This window comes from Plasmodium chabaudi (genome assembly GCF_900002335.3).
Source record: "Plasmodium chabaudi chabaudi strain AS genome assembly, chromosome: 12".
Taxonomy (NCBI): Eukaryota; Apicomplexa; class Aconoidasida; order Haemosporida; family Plasmodiidae; genus Plasmodium; species Plasmodium chabaudi.
In genome coordinates, this window is record NC_030112.2 from 102,980 (window position 1) to 121,920 (window position 18,941).

The 18,941-nt window shown below is 23.6% G+C and overlaps 4 protein-coding genes across 4 annotated transcripts; 1 reads left to right on the plus strand and 3 right to left on the minus strand.

Annotated features, from left to right (window-relative positions):
• Positions 1-1,040: 1,040 nt before the first annotated feature.
• On the minus strand, positions 1,041-4,610 carry PCHAS_1202900 (U5 small nuclear ribonucleoprotein component, putative; the record flags this gene model as incomplete). Its single annotated transcript, XM_737565.2, has 1 exon — positions 1,041-4,610. The coding sequence occupies one exon, from the start codon at positions 4,608-4,610 to the stop codon at positions 1,041-1,043; it is 3,570 nt and encodes a 1,189-aa protein (XP_742658.2).
• A 1,687-nt stretch (positions 4,611-6,297) lies between these two features.
• Positions 6,298-7,238, plus strand: PCHAS_1203000 (conserved Plasmodium protein, unknown function; the record flags this gene model as incomplete). Its single annotated transcript, XM_016798785.1, has 2 exons — positions 6,298-6,671; positions 6,839-7,238. The coding sequence occupies 2 exons, from the start codon at positions 6,298-6,300 to the stop codon at positions 7,236-7,238; spliced, it is 774 nt and encodes a 257-aa protein (XP_016654155.1).
• A 328-nt stretch (positions 7,239-7,566) lies between these two features.
• Positions 7,567-8,472, minus strand: PCHAS_1203100 (60S ribosomal protein L13, putative; the record flags this gene model as incomplete). Its single annotated transcript, XM_016798786.1, has 2 exons — positions 7,567-8,163; positions 8,461-8,472. 2 exons carry the CDS (start codon positions 8,470-8,472, stop codon positions 7,567-7,569), a joined length of 609 nt encoding a protein of 202 aa, XP_016654156.1.
• A 2,082-nt stretch (positions 8,473-10,554) lies between these two features.
• Positions 10,555-18,320, minus strand: PCHAS_1203200 (WD repeat-containing protein, putative; the record flags this gene model as incomplete). Its single annotated transcript, XM_016798787.1, has 2 exons — positions 10,555-16,202; positions 16,301-18,320. The coding sequence occupies 2 exons, from the start codon at positions 18,318-18,320 to the stop codon at positions 10,555-10,557; spliced, it is 7,668 nt and encodes a 2,555-aa protein (XP_016654157.1).
• Positions 18,321-18,941: the final 621 nt, after the last annotated feature.

Below are 18,941 nucleotides of genomic sequence, written 5' to 3' on the forward strand. Positions count from 1 at the left end.
TTAAAATATATTTTTGTTTTATTTATTTTCCAATAAAATTTTTATATCTATAAAAGGTGTACATATATTATAAAAAAAATTGTCATATTGAATATTCCCAACATATTTCTATTACTACATAAAAAACTATATATCTTTTAACTTCAAATTAGTATATATTTATTTTTTTTTTTTATAAAAAAATTATAATCTTTAATTTATAAATATACTATTAATTTTAGTAAAATTATGGCTAGAAAACTCTCATTTTCTCCTCTAAAAATAGTATATTTTAAACTATAAGAAATGGCTAGATAAGACTATAAATTTAAGTATGTTATATGTGCCTGTACAAAGCTCAGTTGTCTCAATACAGTATACAGATATTATATAAATGGTGCCAATATATTCACATCCACTTATATCTATTTTCTTATTCAATAATACAAGCAGTTTCGTACTTGTTTCAAAACCTATTGCATATCAAACAGGTCTTTTCCAATTAGTAAAATATAAACCTTATACATACATATCCCTTTTTCTGCATTAACTAAGTATGTAAAAAAGACTTTAAAATGTATAAAATTCTATAAAAGTTTTTATATTTATAAAACCGCATATATAAACAATAATAAAGAGTTGTGCAAGAAAAATATAACTAAATACGTAAATATATATATGCATGTTGAAAACAATGGAGTCACCATTGTGAGATAAAACTTGGTGCCCATTTGTGTGTAAAGAGCACATTTCCGCTACTAAGAAATATAATAGCAATACTTTGCCCACAAAGCATTGTTACTTGAATTTGCAAAAAAAAAATAAAATAAAAAATAAATGATGATTTATCATCGCTATGACATAATTTGCTTGTAAAAGATTGTACCATTTTCATGTTTCATTTTTTTGATAAATGTAAAACCATATTGTGAAGTATATAAATGAGAAAGGTTTTCTTGTATGTAATATATATCGGTGCCACAAATTGTTTGAAAATATATTAAGTTCCATTGCTTTTAGTATAAGATAACAATCTCAAAAAAAATGCATGTCATTTTTTATTAAAAGTATTCGGAAAATTCTCCCTTTATATTTAATAACATCGGATCATCAAAAAACCTATTAATTGTTACATCCTCAGTAAGACCTTTTCTTCGTCTAGTTTTTAACAAAAACTCTCTGGCTAAATGTTGAATAGGTGATGGTTCTAAGGGCCTTAAGATAACCGACTTATCTAATGGGTCTCCAGGTACAATATGCCAATGATCAAACATACTTAAACAAAATGCTTGTCCACTGGTATGGGTTCTTAAATCTGTTTCAAAACCAAATGATTCTATAGCAGGTATATATGCATGCACCATATATAATGGTGTTCCTACTTTTGGAAAATCTTTTAATACATGACCTCTTCTTCTTGATAAAACATTATATACTGAAGAAACAGAATCACCTGAACATATTATTTCTGTAAATAAAATGGGTTCTAATAATCTAGGTGTAGCTAATAAAAATGAAGAATATATTGCTCTTCTTGTTGTTGGAATAATTTGACCAGCTCCTCTATTAATTGGATCATCATCAATATCTGCTCTTAATATCTTTACCTTAACATTTTTCATATTTTCTTCTATTAATGGTCCTTCTTTAGTAGCCCAACAAAATCCTTGTATTATATTATTTTTTATTGAATATAAATTATCTTTATTTGTTTCATTATATAATGATTCATCCATTAAAATATTTGGACTATTATTTTCAGGACCAAATTCCCAAATAGATCTTATAGATAATATATCCCAGTTATGTTTATTTGTTAATAAGGATATAACATCTTGATCTATATTATAATTTAATGTGCTTTTCCTTTTTTCTGCATCATCATCTAGTTTTACATCCGTTTCTTTACTACTACCATCCTCACTATTCTCATTATTGTCTTCATCAGAGTTTTTCGAATCCTCATCATTTTCCAATAGGTCTGCTCTTTTATCTCCCCTCTTCATTAATAATTTATCCATAGTATGTAAATATTCATCTACGTTGCTATTATCATTTTTCTTTAAATGCACAAGTCCTTGAACTATGTCATCCATTAATTCTTTTTGTATTGGTTCAGAAATCATATATATTTTATTTTTTTTATTTGGGGTTTCAGCAAAACAATTTAAAGCTGATGCTTCAGTAATTGTTTCGTTAAATTGAACAACTGGATCTGAAACCTTTATTTCTAAATCACCATATAATTTTCTTAAATCATGTAAAACACAATCAAGATATAATTCTCCTGTTCCTAGGACTATATGCTCTCCCGACTCTTCCACTTTTGTCGATGCCAATGGATATGTTTTATCAATTTTTCTTAACCCATCTAACATTTTTGGTAACTCTGATGGATTTATAGGTTCACATGCAACTTTAAAAACTGAATTTGCACAAATTATATATCTAAACTTTTTATTAAATGGATAAAATATTTCTGCATCCTCATCATCGTTAAAAAATAATTTTTCATCATTTAAACCACCTCTCATGATCCCCAAATCAGTATTATTATTTTTTTTTTCAAATACCCCTTTTTTCTTATTTCCTTTTCTCTTCATATTTGTTATTGTACATGTTTTATTTACACATATATCAATACCACCTATTAAGACAAAATTTCCAGCAGGAACTTCATCTACTTCTACTCTATATCTTCCTTCGTATATCCATAAATGAGTAATCACTCGAGATATCATATCTTCATCATCTTCTAAAGTATATCCTTCCCCTAATATTCGAACTGTTTGTCCTTTTTTTAAAGTACCACACATAACCCTACCAAATAAATCTAACACTAAACATTCTGGCCTATGATAATTTTTTATTATATAGACCATCAAGTTATCTGTTTGATCCCCCTTTAAACATCTCATCATATCATAACATACTTTCGTTTTTAGGGACCCAGAATATATACTTATAGTTTTATTTTTTGCATTTTCTAAAGGGGATGGACAATTATCTATTACTACATCTACAAATGCTGTAGTATCTTCAAAAATCATTGTACATATTTTTTTTAATAAATATTTATTATTAAATAAATAATCTGTTTTTTTTAAAGTTACATTTAATTTTTTTAAAAAAGGTATTAGGAAATCTTTTTCTTCTGATGTTACATAACCAAATATTTTGTATATAGGGAAAAGAATAAATTCAACAAAACTTCTTTTCTGATTTGAATAAACAGGAGATTGTACAAATTTAAATTTTTCTTCATCATAATATATATCACCCCATAAATATTTAGAAAACTCATCAATATTTATACTATATGAATTATGTAAATCACAATAAATTTTACTAAATGATTTTAAACTAAAAAATATGCCATATAAGCTTGAACTAAACAATACATTATTCTTTAGTGGTGATAATAGCCAACTATTTTTTTCTTCCTCTGTTTTATTTAATAAATTACATATAGTTTCTATTTTCATATTTATTTCTTCAATTGAATAACTTATTTTATGATATGCATCATTTGGGGGTAATCTTAAATCCATTATTAATTTGTCAATACAATTTAATACTAATATTATTTTTACATTTTCATATATACATGCTTTTATCACATTTTCAGTTACATACATACACCCATCTACTACATCAACAACCAAACAACAACATTCACATATATTAAGGGAACATAAAAATTCATCAAAAAAATTTACATGTCCAGGTGTATCTATTATATTAAATAAATAAGATTTATATTTAAGATTTTGAGGTTTTTTATCTAACAATATATTATTAGGAATATTTTCATAAACTTTATTTTGAAAAATTAATGATATGGGTATAGATTTTATTGATAACCCTCTAGCTTGTTCATCTAGTCTTGTATCTGTGTAACTAGTTAAACAATTCATTTTTTTACTATTATATGGAGTTATTGTATTTTTTTCATTTTTATTTATATTTTTTTTTATAACCTCATCAAATTCGTCACTTAGTTTGAAGAAGCTAACAGTACTACTTCCATTATTATTATTTCCTCCAGCACTCTTATTTATAAAATAAGAATCCCCTTTTGTTTTTTCTCGAGTATATTCAATTAACCTATCTACTAATGTAGTTTTGCCATGATGAAAATGACCTGCAATACATATGTTTCGAATATAATCTGTATGTGCCATTAATTCAGAAAGATATTTAAAACTAAAATTATTATTTGGTAATGATGTTTCTACTAAATCAAAATTTTTTCTATTTGCTTCTACATCTAATTTTTTTATAAAACTTATTCTTTCTACATTTGCATTTATTTTATTTATAGTTGCTTGTTCAATATCTTGTGTATCTTCTTCTTCAATAAAAACTTCAGCACCATCATATACTTTTTTCAATTCATCGATATCATTTTCATCCATTTTATTATCCTTATTACCACTTAAATCATAATCATCCTCATCTTCCTCTTCTTCATCTTTACTTTCTACATTACTATTTGATTCATCACTTCTATCTTCGCTATCTCCATCTTTGGATTCATCAGCTTCATCTGAGTATTCCTCTTCATCACTATCTATATCTTCTCCTATATAATTCCCAAATTCGTCATACAAATTATTTTTTGATTCCATTTCAAAAATGCTATATCTTTATATGTCCACGCACAAGCTTTGGGAAATCACTATATAATAATTTTGGCGATTTTCCAAATTTTTTATATTTAGTAAAAAACGAATTAATCAATATGTGATATGCAAATACATTACTAACACCATTTGCATATCCTGGTATTTATTTTATCATTTCCCAATTGATAATATCGTTCGTTTCTTCTCTATTTGTGTTTTTATTTTTAATATACAATACGTAACATATATAAATACTTACATGTGCTTATACATATATGTTCATTTCATATTAATATGTAAATCTCCTTTTATGCTTTTCCATTATTAATTGATGTGTTTTCCTTCTCTGTATCTTTCTTAATAAATTTTATATTTTTATTTTTTTTATAAAAAGTGATGAAAATTTCGTTCTATTGATAAATTATTTTTGCTAAAACCGTCCTAGCAATAATATAAGTCAAATAGAAATTTATTATTTTATCACCTTATAATTCCTTTAATTTTATTAATTTTTTTTTTATTCATCTTATTTTATATCATCATGCTATAGTAACATGCTTAGATCGTTGATTGGCTATATATATTTTTTTTACGGTATTATAGGTAAGCATATATTTTTGCATAATGAATAATCATAATTTATATGTTCAGAAAATATACTATAAAAATTATGGCATTACAAAATAATGCATAGTACATTTTAAAGAAGCTATAGCATAACAATTACCTTTTATTTTTTTTTTTGAAAAAGCTGAAAAAGTTGAAAAAGTTGAAAAAGTTGAAAAAGCTGAAAATATGAATTATATTGTAAAGTTATTATAAAACAGGGGCTTATTTTTTACGATTTTTGAATTTATCTTATGGAGAAAAAGTTCTCAAAATGGTTCAATTATACCCAGTTGGTTAAGTAAAATATCCAGGTTTATTTTTCCTCCTTTTTTCGTCCCCCTTTTTCTTCTTTTATGTTTTTTTCCTTTTTGGAAGTTGGGAATATGAACCTTTCTACATCTTTCCAAATGCGATTCTACTAATATAAGACCAACTTATCATTTCTACTTCCCATCTTATTTACTGTTCGCTAATTTAACATATAAATCATTGTAAGACGCATATTTAAAATAATAGCTTTTATAAAGCTAATCCATTACAATATATGCATTTAATAGAATAGAGAAAGGAAAAGAGATGGAGAAAACTGATTAGGACTAATGATATGCTTTTCAAATTGTGCACATTATAGGGTTCACTCAAATAAAATTATGATTTTCTTTCATTCCATATTTCTTTTCCTTATGCTAAACATAATAAGAAGAAGTACTATGGAGTATCTTCATTTTGTACATATAGAAAGTGTTAGTCATAAAAATTAAAAGTACACTATAATGCACTGCTAGGCTTTTTATATTCTTCACACATATATGTCCATATATAAATTAATATATATTATTATATGTTCTTTATTTCTCCATTTATTTTATAAAATAATAATTGCCTTCTTTGTCAAAAATGGTATGAAAAATAAATCATGTAAAAATAAGACAAAACTGGAAAGCAAAAAAGTTCATATATGATAATTTAAGAAGGGTACACAAAAAACCTGATACATCCACTGTTTTATTAAATAAACAAAAGCAATAATAGTAATAGTGCTCCATTGTGGTGATGCAAAATAAACACTATACACAACAAAATGGATATAAACAATTATACAGACTCAATGAATATTAAAAAGCTGCGAAATGAGTTTGTACAAAGTATATTGAAAGATGAGGAGTATAAAAAAAAAGACGATAAAAAAAAAGATATAGTAAAAACATGTAAAAGCTATAAAGAATTTTGTGATATTGTAAGTGTAATCAATATGAAACCAATTAAAAAATATGAAGAAAAAGTTACATATGAAGATTATGTAACTATGAACCATTCTACAAATAATTTAGATAAATTAAAAAAAAAAAAAAATCACCTTAAATTTTTTTCTATAAACCATTTGGAAAATAATCAAAATTATCCCCTTTTAAATGATAGCCAATCAATAATTCAAAAAAAAATAAAACAATTCTTGTACGATAATATATCATTTAATAATACTACATCAAATTATATGTCTAACGAAATTGTTTCTATTAATAAATATTAACCCTTGATCTAGCTATGCATACATAATATACATATATTGGGATGTCTTAAAAAAATAATATAATCTATCATAATTTTTTTTCCTTTTTTAGAAATACTTTGGACAACAATAAAGACAATTACTACAAATTTATAAAATTTAATTACAACTGTGATGAAATAAAAGACGTAATCAATTTTATAAAAAATAATTGGAGCACCTTCTTTGAGATTGACGAAGTGGCTGTTCACAACAACATAATGGATAATGAACAAATGAATAAAAAGAAAAACATTACATTCTCAAATTTAATACAATTTTTTTTTAATTTAATTAAATATTGGAATGAAGAAAAATTATTTCTTTATTTTACCCCCGACGAACTAAAAGATATTAATTCAAATATTAACATGATTGCTCAAAATTTAAAAAATATAAAATTATCTCCCAATGAAGATAACATAATAAATGACATTGTATGTTATATAAAAAGTATAGATTTATCACCATGAGAAAATGTACAACAGTTCATATTTTTTACGTATACCTTTTCATTCTTTAATGTTAAAATTTTGTTACATAAAATACGAACCTTAAAATGGTCATTTATGGAACTCGTCTACATAGAACTTATAATCCATAAAATGACAATTGATATTTTTTTAGAAAAATAATAATAAATATTATTTTATTTTTTATTTTAAAAGTTTATAATGAATATTGGGATGTATTTTTCAGCATTCTATTAATTAAAATATACTCTACACATTTACATTCACAAACATACAGATATAAATACATATAATGTAGGGAGTGTAAAAAAATTATATCTTTTTCTCTTTATATGTATCCAAAGTTTTCCAAAATATTACGTTCTTCTGGTTTAATTAATCCTAATGCTTCTTCTTTGATTTTTTTCTTTTCATTTAATAAGCTAACTTTCTTTTTAAAATATGTTTTGCTAAGTTCTTTTCGTACCTTTTCTCTCTTTTTGACTAATTCATCATAATTCCAACCAACTCTTGAACTTAGGGTTCCTAATCTACAGAAACGTCTGTGCTTTTGTAATCTAAATGCTCTTAATGCACCAGGAAGTACATACTTCTTTTTCTTATCATATGGATGTGGCATACCTACAAGAACCTTTAATTTACTTAAAGCAATTTTTCCCTTTGGAGTTTTGTGTGGTAACATACCTCTAACACATCTCCATAATATTTTTGATGGTTCTCTTAAATGAAGAGGTCCCTTTTTAGGGTTTGTATTAGTTCTTAATCTTAAAAATTCTTGATACTTTAGTTTATTCCTGTACAAGCTTCCTGATATGTCAATATCTTCACACCTAACTGCGACGATCCTTTGACCATTTAGTAATTCCTTGGCAATAATGGAAGCTAATCTTCCCAACATATGCCCTTTACAATCAATAACATACTCCTAAAAAAAATTAAAAAAAATTAATAAAACATAATAAAATAAATACTCAATAGTTTATTTTAAAAGTTATTAAAAAATAGGAGGCCTATACAACATTATATATTTCCCCCCCTCTCACAAATTATTAATACATTATTTCTTTTCCCCATAATTTTATTACTTAAATATTTTGGCTATATTTCTTTTTATAAATAAAATAAAAAAAATTTATAAACCAAAAATATTAAGCCCAAACAAATGTACTATGTAAAATGCCTATTCATATATTATATATCATAACTATCTAATTTTACTTACCTTTTTATACATTTTTATAGATCCAATTGTAAATATAATTTTAATTTTATTTTAAAAAAGTTACAAAAGTTCAAATCACATAAAATTTATTTCTTTAAATGTGGTAATTATGTATACAAAAAAAGTGTCACATTTGTAAATATATTTATAAAATCATTAAATAAAAAATATTATTTTTTTTACAATATATATATGTATGTAAATTATTAAAAAGGGATTTAAAAAAAAAGGAAATATTACATAGATAAATAAGTAGTTACATATATGCATATATTATAAAATAATGAGCATATTATTATAAAAATATAAATATTATATGGATATATTTTTTATAGAGATTTCAAATTAGTACCTATATTAGTAAATATATATTTCCTTAACATATGCATTATATATATATTGGGGGCATTGAAAATTATTACAAATTTTTATAATAATAATAATAATAATAAATATTTATACCCTCATAATTACGTTTATTTTTATTTTTTTCGTGTATATAATAAAAGATATGCTATAATTTATCGGTATATATTTTCCAACCCTTTCGGCCAACGCCAATAATACTATTGCAAATGTGACGGTATATAGTATATTATATATTTATATTATAATAATATTAGCACTCTATTTAAAAAAAAGGGAACTCAACTAATTATGCTTTATTCTTAACAAGGAGGCAAAAATTGTAAAATTTTAAGTAGCCTAGCTCATTAAAAAAAATTATAAATATTATCAATATTTAATAAATTTTTATCATATTAATAATTAATTAAATTTCATTTTTTTGCTTATTTTTTTGCTTATTTTTTTGCTTATTTTTTTTGATGTTTTTTCCTTTTTTAAGTGTCAAAAGGGAGTGGTAAAATATGGCTAAAGGGGAAAAACTTTTCCCATTATCCTTTTATATTTATTTGGACTTACTTATACGGTATTTTGATAAAATATATGAAAACAGTTGATAAATGGAAAATATTAATTATAATATATGCTGGTTATATTATTATATAAATATGGTATTTATTCCTATTTAATATAAATAATTATTTCATTCCCTTACCCCCTTGGCTCTCTAGTGGATACACCATCCCATAATAAAAAAAAATTAAGTTACATATTAATGTAAACAAATCTATGACACCTCATTTTTATTTATATTTATTTTTATAAATATAACATTTATTTATTTTAAATTTTAATTTGCAAAAATAGAACAATTTCAATTTTATGCCATATAAGATAACAGAGCCAACATATACACTTTTCTTTTAACCATAATACTGTTGTTTTATTTTATAAATAATTTGGGCACACATAACGCCCGCTTATTTATATCCATAGTACATACACTCTAAAATAACTGAATATATATAACATCATAATTCATAGAATAATATTAAAAGGGAAAGGATGTGTGTATTCAACTTTATGGACTTTAAAACCATACACAGTTACATATTTTAAGGTTACAACAGGTTTAATATCAAGCATACAATGTAATGCTCAACTTATTTTTTTTCAGTTCCCATGTCTATGCCCTTAAAAATTGGCACTGCATACGTACTGAGGTATCTAAAGTGGGCTAGCCAACTTCAGTAATCACAAAAAGTGTGCACAATAAATATTTTATATTAAAGAAAAAAACATGCTTACATATAAATGTATTAAAAAGGAAAATTTTATCTATATATTCAAAATGTAAAAATAGTCTTTAAATGGTTGTAACCCCATCAACAAAAAAAAAAAATAATATTGAACACAACAATACAATGTAATAAAATAAATCACCTTAATGAGAAAACTCAAAAAACATTTTTTTTAAATATATCACTCGTTTTATATAAACGGTATGTAAAAATAATAATCAAATGTGAATATAAAATACACATGTACAATAAAAATTAAAAAATTATAAATTTACAATTATATAGAAATATGCAAAAACGGTGAAATATAAAATACCATGTGTTTATATCCCATTTTAAGTGGGTAATTTAAAAAAAAAATATATATTTATGTATATAGCAACATCCTTGTATTGTTATAAAAATGGTTGTGGTTTCATAAATTCTAATTTTCCCAATCCAAAACCATTTAAGTATATATCAAATAAGTAACATTGTCTTCTCGACGTAGAACCCATTCATTTTTCTTTTTATAAGTAATATTTATAAAACTATCTGACAAAAATAAATAACTTAATTTAATTTTAGATAATTGTATATCTCTTGAGCATTTTGATTGGACTTTTAAAAATCCACTGAATAATCCAGCATTTGAACAATTCCAAATCTTAAAAGAAAAATCTAATTTTGAATAAGATGCTAAGCATGTTCCATTGGAATTAAAATTAATACAATCTATACTTTTTTTATGTCCTTGAAATATTTTTAATTTTTTTGCATTTTTTAAATCGTATAAATATATACATCTATTAGCATTATTTGCTACTGCCAACCTTTGAGTAAACTTATTAAATGCACAAATCGAAAAGTTCTTTACTAACGTATAAATTAAACTTGTTGATAATTTTAAGCATACCATTCTTACATTATTTGATGGGTCCAATGAGATTAACAATATATCTATAATTATATTCATATAATATTTAAATATCCATTTATAATTTTTTATTAATATTATTAACAAGAATAATATTTTATTTATATATAATACACGTTTTTGTAAATTACAACTTATATATTGTAGTGTCTTCAAAAATAAAAATGGTTCAATACGCCCTATGTTTATTAAAATTTTTAAGAAACTGATATTATTTAATGATAAGGTATATAATTCAAAAATATTTAAAATAAAATGACATATACTTATATAATTATTCTCATTGAATGGGCATTTTTTATTTGAAAATATTTTATTTACATCATTATTTATATTACACAATTCTGCATATATCTTTTTTTTTTGTTCTTCTATAATTTTAGATTTAATTATGGTTTCATTATCTCCTTCATTATCCATACTATTAATAATAACACCAACATGTTCCCCAGACTCACTAGCTTTACGAATAACAGGTTTTCCTATGTCATTATTTTCATCTGATATAGCATTTTCATAGGAGCTTAATTCTAAATCATGCTTGTCATAATGGTGTTCATTCATATTATTATGATCGTTATCAGATTTCATTATATAATCTTCCATACAATTTTTTAAGTTAATCTCACTTGAAGAATGATGTAAAGATTCACTTCCTAATGTTTTTGCTAATATATAATAGTCTTTCAAATTTTTATAAAAATTTTCATTTACAATTTGTTCGTTACCAACAAAATCTTCATCTTTGATATTCATACTAAAATTGCTATATGTAACGTTTTTCATATTATTAGTAAATATTCCTTTTTGTATTAATACAACAAAATCCCAAGTTATTGAAAAGCTTAAAGATAGTAGATGTATAAAATGAAATAATTTAAACTTATTAAATTTATTATACGTATTTTCTATCAAATTTTGTGTATCCACAAATATATAATAACATATGTGATGAATAATTAATGTAGCCATACTTGCATTTGAATAAAATATTTTGGAATTTCTTAAATAAATAGATTTAACAACTAATAATAATAATAATAGTGTTAAGCATATCTCATCTGCATATACATATGGATATAAATAATGGGATCCAACTCTTGGTATAATTATTTGTATTATATATGTTCCTGTTGTATCATATAATGATATATTATCATTCGTTTTTTTTATAATTCTTTTTTTTTTATTATTAATACGTAATATTTCTGTAGCTAGCTTTGAATATTTGTCCAAACAGATATTCTTCATATTCTGTATTAATATAAACATAAATTTTTGTAACTGAATTCGTATGCTTTTATCATATGGATACATAGATATATAACTTAATAAAAATAAATTTATTTTATTATTATTTGGTAAATTGTATATTATATACTTTTTAAAATTTATTAATATATTATCATTATATTTATCTCGACACATTTTGAACCAAGAACTTACAAATCGTAAAATAAAACAAAAATACAAAGTATTCACATACAAACTTTCACAACATATTTCAACTGAGTTATCATTAAAAAAGTAAGATATATCCACCTTGTTTCTTTTTTTTATTTTTTTATTTTCCCTTTTTGAGAACATATTCATTGAGTTCATTAGTTTCTTTTTAATATCCACTTCTTCACCATATTTATTTCCTTTTATTTCACTACGTCTGCTTGGAGTAGTAACGTTTTTATCAGTGTCACTAACCCTATGTACACTACTTCGAACGTTTTTGGAAATATGTTTTTTATTTTTATTTTTATTTTTGGGGATGTATAAATATATACTTGATTTACTAGAGGAAGAATCACATGAATCCCATTCATCCATTTCATCATCTAAATAAGAACTCATCCATTGCTTCTGATTATCTATGTCTATATTTTTGTTTCTCTCAATATTTCGATTGTTAGAACAATTGTATTGTAATATATATAAATTATTATTACGCCTATTATAATTTTTATCTGTTTTTTTTTCATAATTTATTTCAATCTCTTTATATATGGAATTGCTACTATTTGGTAGTTCCCATTTATCATTCACTTTGATTGTATACAAATTATTATCTTTATTTATTTTCCATTTCTTTAACATATCCTGATTATCTTCACCATCCCAATTTTCTTCTCGATCTCCATAAACAGATTTCCATTTATTCATTAGCTCACTAACTTTATGTTTATTCTCATTTTGTTTAGTTCCAAATTTAAGGCCAAAATAAATGTATTTTTTTCTTAATGAATCATTTAAAAAATATTTATTTTTAAACTGTTTATTATATATATCCTTATAATCTATATTTAAGGAATCATAAAAAAATTTTTTTTTTTTTTTTTTTTTCCTTTTTTCTGCTGATAAAAATATGTATAATTCTTTTGTGTTCGTTCTATAATTTATAATATCCTCATTCTCTGTTTCGTCTATATTTTTTCTAAATTTTTCTCTTCTCAATTTCAATGGGTACATTTTTGAAAAATAACACAGCTGGGTATATTTAGGAATAATTACTGAACAGGTAGATTCCTTTCCATGTACACACATCGAAAATGGTAATGATGGAAAGTCGGTTAAGAAAAAAAATAATTCTTTACATAAGTTTATACATTTCTCAGGTAAAAAATGATGATACAATAATCTTCCTAAAGGTAATGCTTTTTTTGATAAATGATTATCTCGAAATAATATGTGACTAATAATTGGTATTTGACTTTTTACTAATAAGTAGGATGTTTTTTTATTATTTTTTTTGCGAATTATATTACTTAAATTGTTATAACTAAAACTATTAAATTTATTTTTCTTAAGTTGTGTTGTTTTACTATGCATCCCATTCTTTTTACTCAAGCAACTATCACTGGTAGTATAATCCTCATTACTTATTTCCATTCCATCGCTGCTTAAAAATTGTTGTATCGACTCTAAAGAATGTGATGATGAAGTTAATTGGGAAGAACATGAACTTGATTCATCATAAACATCATCCGATGTTATTTCACTTTCGGTATTAGATTCATGCAAATAGGGGGTTGCATCTTTTTTAACTTTAATTTTATTTAAAAGCTGAATATTCGATATACTTACACCTAGCCTAGTATATACATTTTCAAATGGGATGTTTGATATTTGAGAATATTGAGAATCATATAAGTATCTTAAAAAATTCCCATTTTTATAATTATATATATATACATAATTATTCATTAAACTAATATATAATAGTGATGAATAACTATTTATATATACATTATTTATTAATTTAAAATTAATTTCATTTTTTTTTTCTAATTTCTTAAAACAACAATGAAAACACACATGAGTCATAACTTTTAATTTCCTTTCCATTTCATATCGTTTGTCCCATGTTTTCTTTTTTAACTTTATAATAGATTTTTTTGCTTTTAATAATGATATATTATAAATATTTGAATTATTATTTTTTTCTTGATAATTTTTTATTGCATTTTTAAAGTTTAAAATGTTTATTAGTTTATATCTATTTTCTGAATGTATCACACTTGATCTTTTAAAAGCAGTATTAACATAACTTATTTGAGAACTATCTTTTCTTTTCTTTTTATTTTTATAATTTATTTTACCACTACTTGTTCTTCTAATATATACCCTATCTGTTTTATTACAAATATTTATTTCAAAACTTTTGCTTTTCTTTCTTTTCATTAGGTTTTTTTGCAATCTCTCTTTTTCTTTCTTCCAAAATAGAACGCTATCTATATTATCTTCCGAAGATATAATAATATTGCATTCATCATTTTTACAAAAAAAATTATTATGATTATTATTATAATCTATATTACTTAAATTTATTAAAATCATATGGTTGCTTGCATCACATGTTAATATAAAAGATGTGTCTTCTCTTTCGGTCGATATATTTACATTATTCTTTTTTAAATAATTATCTGTAACAACTTTATATATACTACATATATATGAAAAATGACATTTTTTTATAAATTTTACTAAACTAAAATTATAAACATTCCATATTAATATATCTCCACCATCTGTTCCACCAATTATATAATTATTCTCAGCATGCAATGCTGTTATAAAATTTTTTTTTTTATATAAACTATCAGGAATATGTAAATCATATATTATTTTTTTATTTTCCACATATTTATAACAATTTATTAATACACACACAACTCGAGTATCTCTATAACTAATTATTACATATATATTTAAATTGTATTCACAAAATGCATATGTAATTATTTCTCTATCTTCATTCTCATCATGTTCAATATTTTCTTTTCGGTTATAAACATTGTTATTCATTTCTTTAACATACATTTTTTCTAAATTTATTTTACAATTTTTTACTGCTTCTATTTGACTTTTTATTACATCATAATTGTTCTCACCATATTTATACCCCCTTTCATTATCTTCTAAAATATTATTTATTTTTTTTTTATCTTTTATTTTGCCTAATAGCCATATACTATCTATTTTATTAGTCGTATACCATATGTCAAATAAATATTCGTAAACTATAATTCGGTTTAGTTTTGATTTGTTTACAAATAAAAAAAATACATCATCTCCCCATATAGATGATTTATTTTTATTTTTACGATAATTATTATTTTTTATTTTTAAAACATTTGTATCTTCATTATAGATATTATTACTTTTCAATTTTGTTGATTCTATTGAAAATGTGTTCTTTTCAATTTCACATAAATTTGTCCTTTCATTTAAACACTTTTTATTTACAGTACTGTAACTATAAGTTGATGTTCGCACATTATAAATATTACTATACTTATTGCTCATCATTTCCTCATTGCTATTATTTAAATGTATAACATCCGTGTGTTCATTATTGTGTTTTATCGGACTGAATATGCAACTGCTATTAGAGATATTCTTTTCATAGAGGTCTGCATCTTTTTCAGATGTGCTATATGTATTTCTATAAAAAAGAATTGGACCAGGACTCTTAAATGAACCCAATAAGTTTTTGTCAACTTTCATTAAAAAATATGATTTTATATTCGATTGAAAAGATAAAAACATGCTTGAAAATTTCAGAGGTAAAGTATAGCAATAAAAATTCCCTTCCGTTGTCCAGGCGACAATGCACCCACAAATGTTCTTCGACATATTCTGCATAATATTGAACGACCTTATTTTTGAGCTGCTGCTTTGGGACGTGCCTACACAAACAGTACAGAAAACAAAATATATGAAGCAATAGAAAATGCAAAAAAAATTTAGAGTAATATATGGACGAAATAATGGTGGGAAAGGTTACCTGAAGAAAATCGCCATATTGGCTTACGCAAAACTTGTATGCCAATCCAATGAGCATTTCGAGTACGCTTTTTGCAAGATTGATCAAAGTCAGGACAAAATAAATCCATTAATGGAACAAAAGAAGAATTTGCATTTTTTCTTTCATAAATAATTAATCTGTTTTTTTGTAAAATTACAATATAATTATCTATAATAGCTATTTGACTTGAATTACCATTAGCAGATATTTCTAAATCCGATTTTGATGTTGGAAGATTTGAAATAAAAATTGGATTAACATTATATACTCCATCCGTTTGTTCATAAATATCTGTATTCTTTAAATTTTTATCTTGAGATTTTAAATTTATATCATTTGGGACATGTATTTTATTTTTTATTAATTCATTATATATACAATTTTCTGCCATATCTTCAATTTTTTCATTATATGTTTCAATTTCAGTTTTATCAGGTCTTATAACAAATCTTGTTTTATTTTTATAAAAATTTAATAAATCTGTTAAATCCCAACATATTATATCACCATTATTTAACCATGCTGATATTAATATTGGACAATAAAATAAATCATTTAAATTTTTATATGTTTCTTTTTCTCTTAATTTTATATACTCTTCATCTAATTCATCCCCTCTCATATTATTATTATCACTACCTCCTATATCCCCATAATTTAAATTCGTTCTTTCTCTTTTTTCATATATATTAAAAAATTTTCTTTTCAGCAATTTCATACATTGGGCTAAAGATCTTTGATTTTCTTTTTTTAAATATGGCACTAAACCAGCAGAAATACAACATATTTTTAAATTCAAATTTTTATCACTATTTTCATTTTTTTTTTTATCATAATATAGCTTATAATTTAAAAATTGTGAATTATCATAATAGCTATGTTTACTATATCTATTGCGTTCACTTATATTAGTAACGAATGATGGAGAGGAATGTTTTACAGATACATCTTCATGCAGCCCATCAATTATTTCATCACCTCCTTCATTATTTTCTTTACAATTATCTACTCCTCGAGAATTAACCATGGAAAAATCATTAGATTCTAAATTATCAGAAGAAGATGAACACATTTTATAATTTATATCACTATCAGCAATATCATAATGTGTACCATTACTACCTTCTGGATCACTGACGTCACCACTTTTACCAACCTCATCATTGCTTTCCTTATTCTCTATAGATAAACGAGCTACTACTTCTTTATCTGGATTTGCCCACAAATCTATAACTAACAAATCTTTATAACCACAAACCAATATAAACCTCCTATCTTGTAATATTCTCATATTATAAATATAAAAATTAAAACTATTAAAAATTTTAAAACACCTTCCTTCATCCAATGACCATAAAGCTATTGTATTATCAACATATAATGAAATTAATATTTCTCTTGATACACATTCAATAAAATGAGAGCAGGATAAACCAAAACACAATTGTGTTACACTATTATTACATCCGTTATTTTTATTATTTAATAATATATTATATGGTACTAGCTTTATTCGATTGTTCATTTCTTCATCATAATTTTTATGCGGTTGGCTATTTTCATCACCTTTACTAAAATTCTCAAAACTATTGCTAGTACTATTTAGGCTTCCACTTTTGTTAGCCTCTTCGCAATTTGAATCAATACCCATTTTTTTATCTTCGTTTTTTCCAACCTCTTTACATTCGTTATCTCTTATTTCATTCTTTTCCATACCATCATTGCATTTGTTCGAATTAAATTGCTTTAAATTATTCGACAATATTTTGTTTCCACTCTCATTGCTCGCTACACCAGCCTCATTACTACTAGTATTATTATTACCACTAGTGTTATTGATAAGCTTTTCATTTTCTTCCGCTCGAAAAAGCACTATGTTCCCTTCACGACTACCCACTGCCAAAATGTTACCTTCATAATTTAATCCATAACATGTTATATTAAAGGGAGAAGAAAAATTAGGCCATATTACTGACCCGAGTTTTAAATCTTCATTCATTCTTATTTCATATTTTTATATTAAAATACAAAAAAATATATACATATGTTTGTATCTTCATATATAAAGATAACAAACTTTTTAATTTGATATACCTTTGTGACAATTTTACTAAATTAAAAAGAGAAATAAAATCTATAAATAAAATTATGTTATATTTAATAATACTTCCAAAACTAACTATATTATCATATCTTTTTATAATTATTATTTTTATGAAATCTATGCATTTTGTTCATGTATTCCTTTAATTCATTATTATTTTTATAATTTATTTTTATATCTTTTGCAATATTTATTCTTTATATATAATCCTTTTTATATTTTTTCTAATATCAATCTACTAATACGTGCCACTAAATTTTTATCAAAATATATACTGATTTATAATATTTTTTTTTTTTTCTTTTTTTTAATTTTTTTTTTAAATATTTTTATCACCCTTTTTCTCTATAATTAAAAAATTATTATTTTAAACAGATTTTCATTTTGCAGTTTTTTTTTTTACAATAAATATATATATGATATATGTTTATATTTTCCACCGAAATAATTCAGCTTCCTGTTTTATATCTCAATTTTTCCATATATATAAAAGTAGGAAAATTGTTATATACATTT